The sequence below is a fragment of the Diabrotica undecimpunctata genome, chromosome 1 (assembly GCF_040954645.1).
Source record: "Diabrotica undecimpunctata isolate CICGRU chromosome 1, icDiaUnde3, whole genome shotgun sequence".
Classification (NCBI taxonomy): Eukaryota; Metazoa; Arthropoda; class Insecta; order Coleoptera; family Chrysomelidae; genus Diabrotica; species Diabrotica undecimpunctata.
Window position 1 is genome coordinate 174,958,072 of NC_092803.1, and position 13,365 is coordinate 174,971,436.

At 31.8% G+C, this 13,365-nt stretch overlaps 1 protein-coding gene across 4 annotated transcripts; it reads right to left on the reverse strand.

Moving 5' to 3' along the window:
* Window positions 1-205: 205 nt before the first annotated feature.
* Window positions 206-13,315, reverse strand: LOC140432596 (uncharacterized). 4 transcript variants are annotated; one of them, XM_072520609.1, is made up of 5 exons: window positions 13,161-13,315; window positions 11,880-11,948; window positions 11,411-11,485; window positions 8,081-8,211; window positions 206-5,838 (listed from the first exon to the last, which is right to left on the reverse strand). In XM_072520609.1, the coding sequence occupies exons 1-5, from the start codon at window positions 13,210-13,212 to the stop codon at window positions 4,915-4,917; spliced, it is 1,251 nt and encodes a 416-aa protein (XP_072376710.1). In that variant the 5' UTR covers window positions 13,213-13,315; the 3' UTR covers window positions 206-4,914. The 4 variants fall into 4 exon arrangements, with proteins under 4 accessions (XP_072376710.1, XP_072376709.1, XP_072376711.1 ...); XM_072520608.1 differs by having other exon boundaries at window positions 8,081-8,214; XM_072520610.1 differs by lacking the exon at window positions 13,161-13,315 and adding an exon at window positions 12,579-13,024 and having other exon boundaries at window positions 8,081-8,214.
* Between the last annotated feature and the right edge of the window lie 50 nt (window positions 13,316-13,365).

Genomic DNA, 13,365 nt, shown 5'->3' on the forward strand with positions numbered 1-13,365 from the left:
ATTTTGTCTAATTTTGTATAAGATGAGTTTCTCTCTTTTAAAAGAATGTGTTAACAATGGCCATATCTAATGCTGTTGCTAATTCCAGCATGTCATCTCCAGCTTCCTCTTCCAATCTATAATGGTTAATACTTTACAGAATTTATTATTCATTATGACCCTCTTACCTATGGGTTGACATTAAAAACTTTAATAAAAAACAGAATAATAATTAATAATATATATTAAACATAAATAGAAATACATACATCTAGATATAGATAAAGATATACATGTAGACAATAAAAGTCTTGGCAGGTTCTAAACATTTGTAATGAATGTATAAAATTAAAGTAATATTATTTATTACAGAAAATCCTCCTAGGCAAAACAAAAATAATTTAAGTTGTCATTAAATGGTTAAGGAGTCTACAAATAACTTAAATATCAAACTTTATTTCCTAAGGCAGACACAAAAATTGCAATAAACTTTTTTATAATACCTCAATACATATTTATTTTAGATATACTTAGGCTATCAAAGTCGTACTGTAATTTTCTGTCTGAATCAAAACAAGAAGCTAAAGAGTGGTGTGAACCTGGTTCTTCGGCTCCGAAACGAGTTCGTGTCTAGAAATCGATCAAGAAGGTAATAGCATTAGTTTTTTGGTAAGTAAAAGGAATTTTGTTTATGGATTACTTGCAAACTGGTAAAACAATACATTCTGAATATTATCGTAACCTCTTAGACCAGCTAAAGGTAAAAATTCGTAAAAAAGACGAGGTTTGCAGAATAAAAAAATCCTTTTTAATCAGGACATTCCATCGAGTCATCTGAGTATTTTGACAATGCGTGTAAAGCGTTTTTCATCAAATGATGATATCGTAGCATCTGTGGAAGCATATTTTGCAGCCCTTCCAGATTCTCACTTCAAGGATGGCATTCATAAATTGGAACCTCGTTGGAACAAGTGTATTGATGTTCAGAGAGACTATACTGAATAATAAAGTGTATCTCAAATCATAAAATTTTGTTTTCTTATCGAACCGCAAAACTTTTGAACAACCTAATATATTCATAGACATATAACACAAGATAGACAGGCTGCTGTAATACAGTGGCGTTCCCTCGGTGCAACAGAGAAAACTGAAGCAAAGCAGTCCCTGCATATCTGTCTAATGGGCCGATTTATCGACCACGTGACCCTCTCATTGGTCATTTAGCTCACGTGGTCGATAAACCTGACAAATTAGAAAAAAATGCAAGGGCTACTTTGCGTCACTTTTCTCTGTCGCACTGAGGGAAAGGACTGGTATTGCAAGGATCAGTCTATCTTGTATTATATGTCTATGAATATATTCAACTTGGTTCGAAATATGTTTTAAGAACCTTAAATTGTGAGATTTTTTAATGAGCAAATCATGCGCCTAACATGCAAATCAAATAACAAGTAGTATCTTTATAAACAAACATTTAATTATAAATAAAAAATATATCTGATTATTTAGATAGGCTGGCCTCTCTAGTGGGCATTGCTTGATACATCCTTGTTTTGTCGAAGTGCAAAGTCCACCTTCAAAATTCATCTAGATCAAAAAATTAAATATTTGAGGTGAAGCAAATTATCGAACAGATCTCACAACAACCAAAAGCCACTAAGAATACAGTTGTATAAAACTAAGACTAAGTTATATAAAACAAACATTTAAACGCTGCTTTTGGTGAGAATAGAGGATAGAGAGTACTATTCTGTTTTAAAATCCAATTCAAGCGTTTAATAATATGGTTCAGTTTGCAGTGTATTCGAAAAGAAGTAATCTATTGTAATCGTCAACTTATATGATAAAAGAATTATAAAATTGATAGATGATATCCACTATAGTGAACAAATGATTAAATGGGTAACAAATATTTGCTAGCCTACAGTCAAACTAGGTTATAATGTAGCTTCCATCTAGTGGGGCCATGTAAGCTTAACCCTCTAAACGTTATGGTCGTCTGTAGATGGTGTTCACTTTTTTCTAGTTAAATCCAGAGTTGTCAATACCTATAGCTTAAATGGTTTTATTTGATTTTAAATGACCTTACAAGTGTACATTGATAAGCATTTGAAAATTCCTTGCCGCCCCAGCAGATACAAGCAGTTGATTTTAGCCGTCCGTCAAGATAGGTGTATAAATTATTGTAATCTGATGAGAATTTTCATATAAGTGAAAAAGTGGTTTATAACGTTTATATTTGCTGAAAAAATTACTGTAAGTACATCATAATATCTATTTTTGGAATATATTATTGGTTTTAGAAAAATAAATAAGCTACTAAAATTTTTAGTATTATAATTGATGACCGTCTACAAAAGACCATAACGGTTTACTTCAAGTTTTTTTTGTACCTAACGTATTTTTTTAAGCAAAATTATTTTTTATTTTGTTTTTGCAGATGAATATCATCTAACTTATTTTACCGTAAATATGGATCGCCAGTCTATAAAAGGTCGTAAAGTATATGATCTTTCTAAAATGACTGATGAAGAAGTATTTCAAATATTAGATACAGTAGAAAATGATTATTCATCTGGCCCTGATGGTGATTTTGATAGTGATGATAGCGTCAGAAATCCCGATTTTCGTACTGAAGACTCGTTACAACCCAGATATGACTAATGTATCTCATTGTCTGAAGTAAATTGATCCTGCAAATTCCAGGGATGACTTTATAAATGCTAATTTACCACTGAATTTTAGCAGTATTGATGAAGAAGCTATTCCATCAATATCATCTCCTATTATGACTGGTGCAACAATCAACATCGTACCCTGCTGAGACTATTGCAGAAAGTTCATTGCAAAAATGTCCTATTAAAACTACTACAATTATTCCAACACAAGTACAGTAAAAATGAGTAAAAAACAACCTCATTCGCCATTACCAGAGGTAGAACACGAAAAATGCAACACCATTTGCGCCAATAAATGCCTAATGAACCCCACAAATAAGGAATAAAATTATTTGTCATAATATGTGATTCGTACGAATTCGAAACTTACAGATTTGAAATTTGCTTCCTACATGTTTGAAATTTAAAATGGAGCTGGTGATAACCTCATCCTACCAGGAAATCCAGATCTTAGGGCAGCGTCTATATATTAAAGCAATATATATAACCAAAAGGAACAAAGAAGAAAGTATAGATGACAGACGAACTTCTAGTTATGATGGAAACGAGATGTAAAATAAATAAATAAAGACACCAAAGAAAGGGAAAACTCAGAAGACATAGAAACATTGGAGGAAAAGGTGATATATTCAATATACATAAAAAAGTTACAGCTGTGGCAGGTCTCTACAGATCTAAGGAAGTTGGATGCCTAACCGACAATTAAGAAGAGTCAATAATAACTATAGAAGAGATAATGGACACCTGGAGGACATACATAGAAAATTCCTACATTCCCAATTGGATCCATTACTTTTCCTAGATATTTGTGTTTCTACTTCTTTAACCCTTTCAGGTTCCTTGTCCATTATAACGGACATAAACTAATGCACCTTTTATTTCTCAGATAAGTAATGGTGGTTGCCTAGAGATTTGATGGGTTGTTTAGGTTTACCTAGGCTAATAATGTACTAGGAGAAGTAATATAAAATTAACCTAGTTTTGTAAACCATGTCACGAAGGAGGTTTTTGCTGTAGGTGCTGTAAACAATTTAGAAAACAGAAACCTGATAAATTGTTTAAAGTATGGTCATTTCATGAAACTGTTAAAAAAAGATGTCTTGAACTTGAATGAAGTCAAAATGTGGGATAAAGTTAAAAAAATATTTATCACAATTAAAATCCAGATGTTATAAAACATTATAATACAGGAATGGGTGGGGTAGACAAAATGGACTAGCTTTTGTCCTACTATGAAATTTAATGGACCAGCTTCTATCCTACCACCGAATTTACATCAAATCCGGGAAATGGACACTATCTCACTATGGACAGATCTCGAGAAAGAAAATCAGCTGAAAACCTTACAATAATAACACCCAGAACTTCTTGGGAATATAGGGAATACCTCATTGAGTGAAATTTAAACTGATTTATCATTATCCTGAATACGATCAACAGTAAATGTCATATTCATTTATATTTTGTCAAAGGGCACAATAGTTTTACCCAATTCCACCATAAATAATTGTAAATTAATAAATTGGTTTTTCGGAGCTTTGTCACGTTGTCCATTCGAATGGACACTTATGTTTAGCTTAAAATTTAGCAGAAAATGTTATTTCTGAGCTCACTAGGCGAAAATTAGCTACAATTAAGCAAGGATATTTTTTTTTTCGCCGATTAAACTTAATTTAGCCTGAAAAGGTTAAAGATGAACGCCAGAACTCAAGTGATACAGTCGAGGAAAGAACAGCGTCCACTTAAACTTGTTGAAGTGAAAAACGTCATACATAGAACTAACAAAATCAAGACAACAGGTCCCGATAATTCTCAATTTGCTACAAACGAATTCTGCGGATCTCATGGGTTGATCAAGTGAAGAATTCTCAAATTCTCAGTATGGGAAAAGAATGTGAAGTGCTTGTTAAAATAAAAAAAAAACGGAAATAAAGTACTTTTGATATATTATAAGAAATAATGAGTGATATGGTTTACTTCAATTGGTTATTGAAGGAAAATAAGATGCCTGGCAAGAGGGCGTAATCATTTCTGGCTCCGTATTCGAGCAGCTGTAAACCAGGTCAACATTTTACACTACCTTCTAATATTCAACTTTTGAATTCCTTTTTTTTGTACAATAGAAACACCTTAAGAAAACTTTCTGTAACAAATAATTATACTCCACATATTCTAAAAATCACTAGAAATGTTAGTTTATTTGGTTTATGTCACAAAGGACCCGTCTATCTCTGCTTTTTAAGATAATTGGTCAAAATTATTTATGATGCACTGGAGTATCTTGCAACAGAAGACATTGAGTCTGAATTTTGTGACTTAAGTTGGAACCTTTTCTATCAGATCTCGGTGTTTCTAAAACGAAACTATTGGATCGCATCAAGTTGTAGAGTGCCAAACCTTTTTGTGTTCGGGGACTTTGTTCGCAATCGGGATTTTTAGCAGCCATATTCTTTTTTAGAGTACTTTTTCTGAGATCGTCTTTTCTTAATATGGCAGGAGATGTCAATAGCTTTGTATTTTTGAGTGGGCTCTTTTTTAACAACCTTTCGGAACGTCTGTTGACTGTCGAGATTTGATTCTCTTTATTATGGTTTTCATCTGGTACTAATGACTTTAGAGTTAGTAATGCATTATTTAATTGAGTGATGGATTGTTGGTGTCTTAATTCTTCATTTCGTATGGTGGTATTTAATTGAGCGATGGATTGTTGGTGTCTTAATTCTTCATTTCTTTTCATATTTTCTATATTATTAATGCATATTGTTAAGTTTGAGTTATAATTAATATTAAGTTTTGGTTTTTTAATACTGTCTATTACTGTACCTTGCATTAAATTGCACATGTTAGTAACTGGGGAATCTATGCACATGAGTTCTAATTTATTGAACTCGTTCTCGGAATCGGGAGTTTTAGGTTCATTTTCTATTAGGTCTCTTTCACATTCGTCTAAGGGGTTTACATTTTTACAGATATTTTCACATTTATCTATTTTAAATTCAGGGATTCCTATTTCCGAATTTTTTATTTTGGGTCCACTACGTCTATCATGCATTTCTTCTGTGATTTGCTTTAATATAGGTTTAAATGGGACCTTATTTAAAGATTTTTTATTAGTTAAAATTTCTTCTTCGACTTCTTCCATATTTAATAATGGAGATGAAGGTTGTTGAAATACTTTACTCTGAAAAAGAAAAACAAAATGCTTTATTAGACATTTAATAAAAATCAGATCTATCATAAAAATATCATAAGAAAACAGTGCAAGTATATTTAAAGCAGCGGTTCTCAAACTTTTTTGTTGGCAGAACCCTTGTGAAAAAACAAAATTTTTAACAAAACCCTACATCTGTAAACTAAAAGCAAAATCGGTTATATTTGTATTCGTTATTAATATTTATACAAAAAAGGTAGGTACAGTAAGACTTACTGAGTAAATAGTAAGTTAGTAAGCAAATAATACAACTAAGTTCATGTACTGAGAGACATGAAATTGTTTTTTACTCGTTATCAACTCAGTAATGTAAGTCTTGATAAAAGAAAGTTGAATTCTCATGTCTGGTTCAGTATCAAGTATATTGTGGTGTTTTGTTTTTATAGCTGTATATGATGAACATCCAGTTTCACTCAAGAACGTTGTTGGGAACCTCACATGTGGATAATCATTATGAACCCCTAGCAAAAATCATTCAATTTAATTGTTTTGAACAATGATTCTAGACTTATTTCTACATCCGATTTATAAATCTGATTTGACATATTTTCAGGCTTCTGCAAGTTGGACGAAAAAGGGTTTTAATCCATGGGTTTATTGTCAGCTTCGTATTATGTTCTTCAAAAAAGGAATATTCAAAATTCGCTTGCATGTCATAAGATATCGAATCAATTCAACACATGTTTCATTTTGATATATTTCGGTGACTGAGGTAGATACAGTAATTATGCTACAGTATTTCACTTAACAACGAAAATCTTTCAGTTTCTCTCGTACCAAAACAAGTAATCCAAAAATATAATTTTCTTTTAAAGGTTATTAGCATTGAAAATTGTTTTCAAAAAATCACTGTCAAAGTTATACCTTCCAATTATCATCTCACTTCAGTATATTGCTACCATAATATCATATTTATTTTTACCACCTCCTAACGAACCAGGGTTAAATTTGATTTTGACGCCATTTTCTTAATTGCCAGTGATCGTCTATGAAGGATGCAACGGCTGGAACTGATATCAATGCAACCAATCCAATCGAGTTGATTTTTTTTTTCAAAATATATATTAATCATGTTTAACATTTCTTCGCCGTTTGTGTTAGTAGGCAGCCTTGAACATATAAGCACGTCTTCTTCGAGTGAATGTTTACATGGATATTGCACAATTACTAGCAAGATGGAGACTCCAGTAACATTAGTCGATTCATCCTTTGTAAGACGTTAAGAATTTATTAATTTGGTGTTACCCCCCATTTAGGTTTTAGCGAATTTAAAACGCCACTCTTGCCGAGCAGATTGGCGAGTGAGTGTAGGTTTCAGCCACTAACATTCAACATTTTAGAATTTGGCTTCTAACATGAGCAACCGAAAATTACCATGTTTACTAATTTAAGCTATGCTTATCTAACAGAGATCATACTTGCCATGTCACGATACGTTCCATGGATATCTGTAGTATTTTTTAAGGTATGCTTTCCTAAGGCGTACCACAGTAAACCTTACAGTATCACCACTCTAATATACTAACAGATATTGTTATAAATATTATACCACATCCCTAGGTATAGGACAGTGGAATGCTACTCGCACGACGATGTTTTCCTACAAATAGATTAACAAAACATTGCGAAACTTGCCCAATTCAAATATCTGAGATAATGAGATCACAGAAAAACTAGACTCTAATAAAGAAATTAAGTGTAGAATTGAGACAACTTGCACAAACCTTCTGAGATAAAAATCATTTTCATCTGTATCAACAACTTAAACTTAAACAGTTTTACAACCTTTCGAGATGTGGTTGCAAAGAAAAATGCTCCCGCATCTCCTGAACAGATGGCAGAATATAAAACAGAATTAAATAGAGTAAATGCTATTAGTGAATTATTTAAAACTATTAAGTAAAGCAAGATATCATACGTAGGGTTTGTTCTTAGAGCAGACCGTTACACAACCTTTCAGCGTACAATGAAAGGTAAAATCAAAGAGCGCAGAGGAATTAGAAGGAAGCAAATGTCATCGCTAAAAGACATTCGTGATTGGATAACAATACGCAGTGCGGAACAACTACTTAGTTATTGGAGATTGAGATGGAGACCTGATATGGCACCGAAAATAGAAGTTCAGTTGAAGTACCTTGAATCGAAAGTATGTCACATAATATGCTCACATAATATTATTCACAATAAAGAATATCCATTATTATGTACATACCTTTCTTGGCATCGACAATTGTTTAGATCTTCTTTTATTAGCTAGTGTCTCTGTATGCTGAAAGGTTGAAGTAAAAAGCCTTTTGGCACTGTTTGGGGCATCTATTTTTCTTTTTTTACTTTGTCGTTCTCCTGCTAAAAATGATAATATTTAAACTTATTCATATTGATAATAGAAATCTTAAAGATAATTTATTATTACGATAAAAGATAAAAAACATTTAGATCTTCTCAGTTTTAAATTAAATATTAAGTATGCATTTTTTGATTTTTTGTAGGATAAATTCCTTGAAAGTTGCAAAATATAAGTGCGTGATCTGAAAAGTTTTTGGTCTGATAGTGAACAATTCCGTTATCTGAGGTAGGTATAATTTAAATGTTCCAGCACTTCACATTGTTATTCTCTCAATTTCTCTATGATCAAAACATTTTTATGAGCAGGAACATTGTTTTGATGAAAACGATTTTCTTCTGCTTTAGGCAGGTCCAGTTTTCAAGAATTCTGGTGCCTAGTTTTATCAAAAGTTGAGAGCAGTTTTGGATTTATCCTTTTCAAGGTAGCTAATCAACAAAATGCTCCTTTTGCATTCTAAAATACAGATGCCATGATCTGTCCAGTCTATGGCAACACCCTCGCCTTCTTTTGAGCTAAAGAACCGGCTTACATTTTCTGCTCAGACTGCCTGGTCTTATGATAAAACTTATGTTCCACTTATGATTCGAAGCAAAAGTTCACTTTTGTTTTTCATAAAGGGAGTCATGTACTTTTCAGAAAATTCCATGTTAATCCCTTTGGGAGACCTAGAGGTGGCTGTCAAATAATTAAGATATTGTCACATTATCACGTCGGCGTTCAAAGACAATTGTTTGAAGATAATAAAGAATCTGAATCATCCCTGGTGGAATGACAACCTGGCAAATCAAAGTCATAATACAAAAAAATTTAATTTCTGCAAAAGATTGAGTGGGCGATTATCGCAAAACTCAAAAGAAATGAGTATCGCAACAGAGAATCGTGAAGAAGATATTAAGAGGAGATATAATATATTGCAGAAGGGTTATGGCTCCATTCCATCTGAAAGAAAACTAAAACCACTATACACAGCGAAGCACGCTAGGCTGGAGACCATGGAGAACTTATGGCTCTAGCGAAAATTGGCGTGTGGGAAAAGAAGTTCAAGACAAACTCAAATGGGCAATAAAGTTCAACCTTATAAATCGCCGGATCCGGACGGGATTTATCCAATACTTCTACAGAAGGGAAATAACCTTCTGATCAAAAAACTATGTACTATATTACAAACTATCTTAGAACTTTTATCAGACATACTCTGTAGCAGAGAACCAGGTTTTTTCATTTTCAACAAACGAATTACTTCAACTGCTTCAATTAAATACTTACAATCAACTGCTGTCTACAATACCTTGCAATTTTACATGCCTTCTACATATACAGTATGATGCAAAGAATGGAATAAATTCATTATTTCTAAAACAGGTGACTTTTAATAACATAGAATTACAATAAATATTCATTCACTGAACTAAAATACACTAAGGAACGCCACTGGGAATAAAACAAAATAGTGTTTTCTCTGGTGCCGAAAAAAAAAATACATTGATAACAAACAATGCTACATTATAATCTAAAATTAATTATTGTAGTAAGTATTCCAAGTTATTTTTCAAAAATATTTAAATCAATATTGTCATTGACTCGTCTTTATTTATCAATGATCTGTTAATCTGTCAAATAATAGAAGTCAAATTTTTACTCTTCGAGTTTTTCGCCGACGTTAAGAACAGAATTTACAAAAATGAAACTAACAGAAACAGAACGAATCGAGATTCTAATCATGATTGGCTATGGAGATAGAGTGAGGACTCAAGCAAAAGTTCGTAATTTATTTAATGCTAAATACCCCAATCGCGAAGCAATTACTCAATCAACAGTAAATCAAATTGGAAAAAAATTAGAGAAACGGGCCATGTAAAGCCAGCCTTCTTCCCAGAAGTGGTAGAAAATCAATATCCGAAGCCAAGAAACTGGACGTTGTACTGGCGTTTCAAGAAAATCCCCATACCAGTTCTAGGCAGGTCGCACTAGATAATAATGTCCACCAATCAACTGTTGTAAGAGTGCTAAAAAAGGAAAAGTGGCATCCATACAAAGTACATCTGGTCGAGGAGCTATTAGAAGATGACTTTAATAGAAGAATCGAGTTCTGCGAAACCATTATGGAAAAATGTAAAAGAGATCAGGATTTCATACAAAAGGTCTTTTTTCTGATGAAGCGTCTTTTATGCTGAACGATCACGTAAATCGCCAGACATATCGATACTGAGCACGTGAAAATCCACATTGGATGGAAGAGTATAGGACAGAATATCCCGAGAAGGTGAATGTTTGGACCGGCATTATAAACAATCAAATTGTAGGACCGTATTTTTTTTTGAGGAAAACTTAACTGCTTCAAAATCAGCTACTTCCAAATAGAAATGATTTGTGGTACCGAGATGATGGGGCTCTCCCACATTACAATGAGGTAAGAAATTACCTTAATAACGTTTTCCTAGGTAGGTGGATAGGTAGAAGGGGGCCTATCGAATGGCCACCAAAGTCTCCAGTTTTGACTATGTTAGACTTTTTTGTGGGGATATTTAAAGAGCAGAGTGTATCAAAAGCGACCGAATAATGTAGGAGAATTGAAGGAGCGCACCAGAACGGAAATTGCACAAATAACACCTGAAGTCATTGAAAACGTTTGAAAACGAAAGAATTTATCGACCATCTTTCACATTGTATTATATCTGAAGGTCGTCAATTTGAACGTTTGTTGTAATTTAATTGTATTTAAGTAAACATTTATTGTAAGTTTATTGTATTAATAAACCAACAATTTTGGTTAACCCTGTAGAAATAAATATTGAAATGATTATATCCTTGTAAAGGCGATAAGGAGACCTTTCAAATGAGCTGTCGCGTGACCTCGGTTTGTATTTAAAAAATCGTCGATTAAGTCATTAAGCCGACACTGGTGTCACGATGGCCATTCAAAAATTAAAATTGACGTGTTTTAAGATTCTTTTAAAGTCGTCTGTTTCTGAAATAATGAATTTATTCCATACATTTTCATCATACTGTATGTACCTAAGTAAGGGGGAAAACGGGAGTAGTAGTGTGAGGCCCAGAACCTATCAGATCACCCGGATAATTTATTAATTAAAATTTGATTATAATTTGTAATTATTTTGTAAAAAATAGCATAAATTTAACATTACTAATATTTAACGTTTGATACTCCATTGTACATATTCCTATTATATTTACCCTGAATTTCCTCCCTTATTTTGTTAAAGTCTAGTGGTAAGATCTTTATCGGACTGCTCTTTGTAGCTGAATTTCCTAAAATTACGAATTATTATGTATTTTAATCTAATAACGTATGAGGCATGTTTAGTGAAACAAATTAACTTAAAATTCTCACTCGATTTTGATATCTGATCTCGTGAAGATGACAGTTCTACAACTAGTTTATTATTACTACATATATGGATCAGACTAAAATACACAACATAGCTTTGGTTAGATTAGATTTGAATCATACAAGAAATTGTACAATAATAGTTAGATATTACAAATGAGTTAATATGTAAATCTTAACGGTTACATTGTGTAAAAGTTGTGTCATATTAAAAATTCTTAATTTTATTTAATAAATTGTTGTTTAAGGATGTTCAAAAGTTTACAGTTTTTGATGTTTCACCAACTAATAGATATCTCAATTTTGCATAAATACCTTGTTTAATGTCATTATTTTGAAAATTGAGGGGAAGTAGAATTTCTCGTCCTGTCTCTGGATCAACTTCTAAAAAAAAATTACAATGATTTTAACAAAGTTTGAACATATAATTATATACTCAGGTGCATAAAAAAGGATGCTTTAAAATTTTAACAAACACGATCTCAAAAAAACTTTTTTATTTAAGACCCAATTTTTTTGGATGAGTCTCGTCATTTGAGATTAATAACATCATTCAGATCTCCGAATAAGGCTGGAATTATACATATTATACTTAAGAGGAAAAATAAAATTGTGTTTCTACCACCTTAATTTAAGACATCTATAGTGGAATAAGGCATTTAAATATCACTTTAAAGTATTCTATATCCAAGCTGGGTTTTTTCCTATACACTGTTTTAAATTTATTTTGATAACTGGATTCGTTTTAAAGTTATGAATTATTAAATAAAACATTTAGTTTTCTTTGCATGTTCTTAAGTTTTCTCATATGTATATAATGTTATATGATTTTGTATATGTGGACTCCAGAAACTAAAGGGTTAAAGTAGCATACTCCTTTTATCTCTTAACTGTTTAGAGCAGCTTTAAAGCTATTATGAAGTGAAGACAATATCAATAAGAAGATAACGGTACTCAAACAGATACATGTAAAAGACTACAGCTAAACACACCTTTCCGTTCTCAAAACAATACCTTTTATGTTAATGATGCTTTCCTTCCTCAGCCACATATTTTTCAACAATCTGGATCATTTTCCCAAAATAAATGTTTTATTCCCTTGTAAGTAAGATACTTACTGATTTAATGAATTTATCTTGAAATCCATGAACAGGATTAAGGAAAAACAAACCTTTACTAGAAAAAATCACTTCTATAATTGATTCAAGAAATATTTTAGCACATCAATAACAACACAAAATTTTTAATATTCTACAGAGAAAATTACTGAATGTCTATCAGCTTTTAATGCATTGTAAAAGAATTGTAATTAAATTGTAAGGAAGTAATACAAAATCTAGTACAAATAAAACAAAATCCAATAAAATAAAAGTTTTCTGTTAATTATCTGTGACTCTACCATCATTTGTCCTTTGTATTTTAAACTTATACAAATGAGAAAGGACCTAGGACTGAAAAATATCCGGACTCTTTATCTTATTTCTAATTTACAAAAAAAAAACAACAATATTTTTTGCTTACTAAAACAAATTCAAGAATATACCTATGTCAACCGAAAATTAAGAATAAAATACAATAGAAAATACGTAAACTTACCAAACATTATCTTTGGGAACTTGAATCCCCTAATATCACTTTTTCTATTCATGTCGTCGTCTTCAAATTTAAAAATCTGTATTTGTATAATAATATAAAATTACAGTTTGAATAAAAATTAAAAATATATAAACGGTTTCAGCTGTCAATCAGTTATAAAGTTATAAATTTTTCTATACGTCTTCTTTTCCATGTATTCAGTCAC

Coding starts and splice junctions, on each gene's coding strand:
- LOC140432596 (XM_072520608.1), bottom strand. CDS start 13,212: ATGAATAGAAAAAGTGATATTAGGGGATTCAAGTTCCCAAAGATAATG. Junction 11,486..11,879: donor AAATAATGACATTAAACAAG/GTATTTATGCAA, acceptor TCGTAATTTTAG/GAAATTCAGCTACAAAGAGC. Junction 5,839..8,080: donor AATTGTCGATGCCAAGAAAG/GTATGTACATAA, acceptor TTTCTTTTTCAG/AGTAAAGTATTTCAACAACC.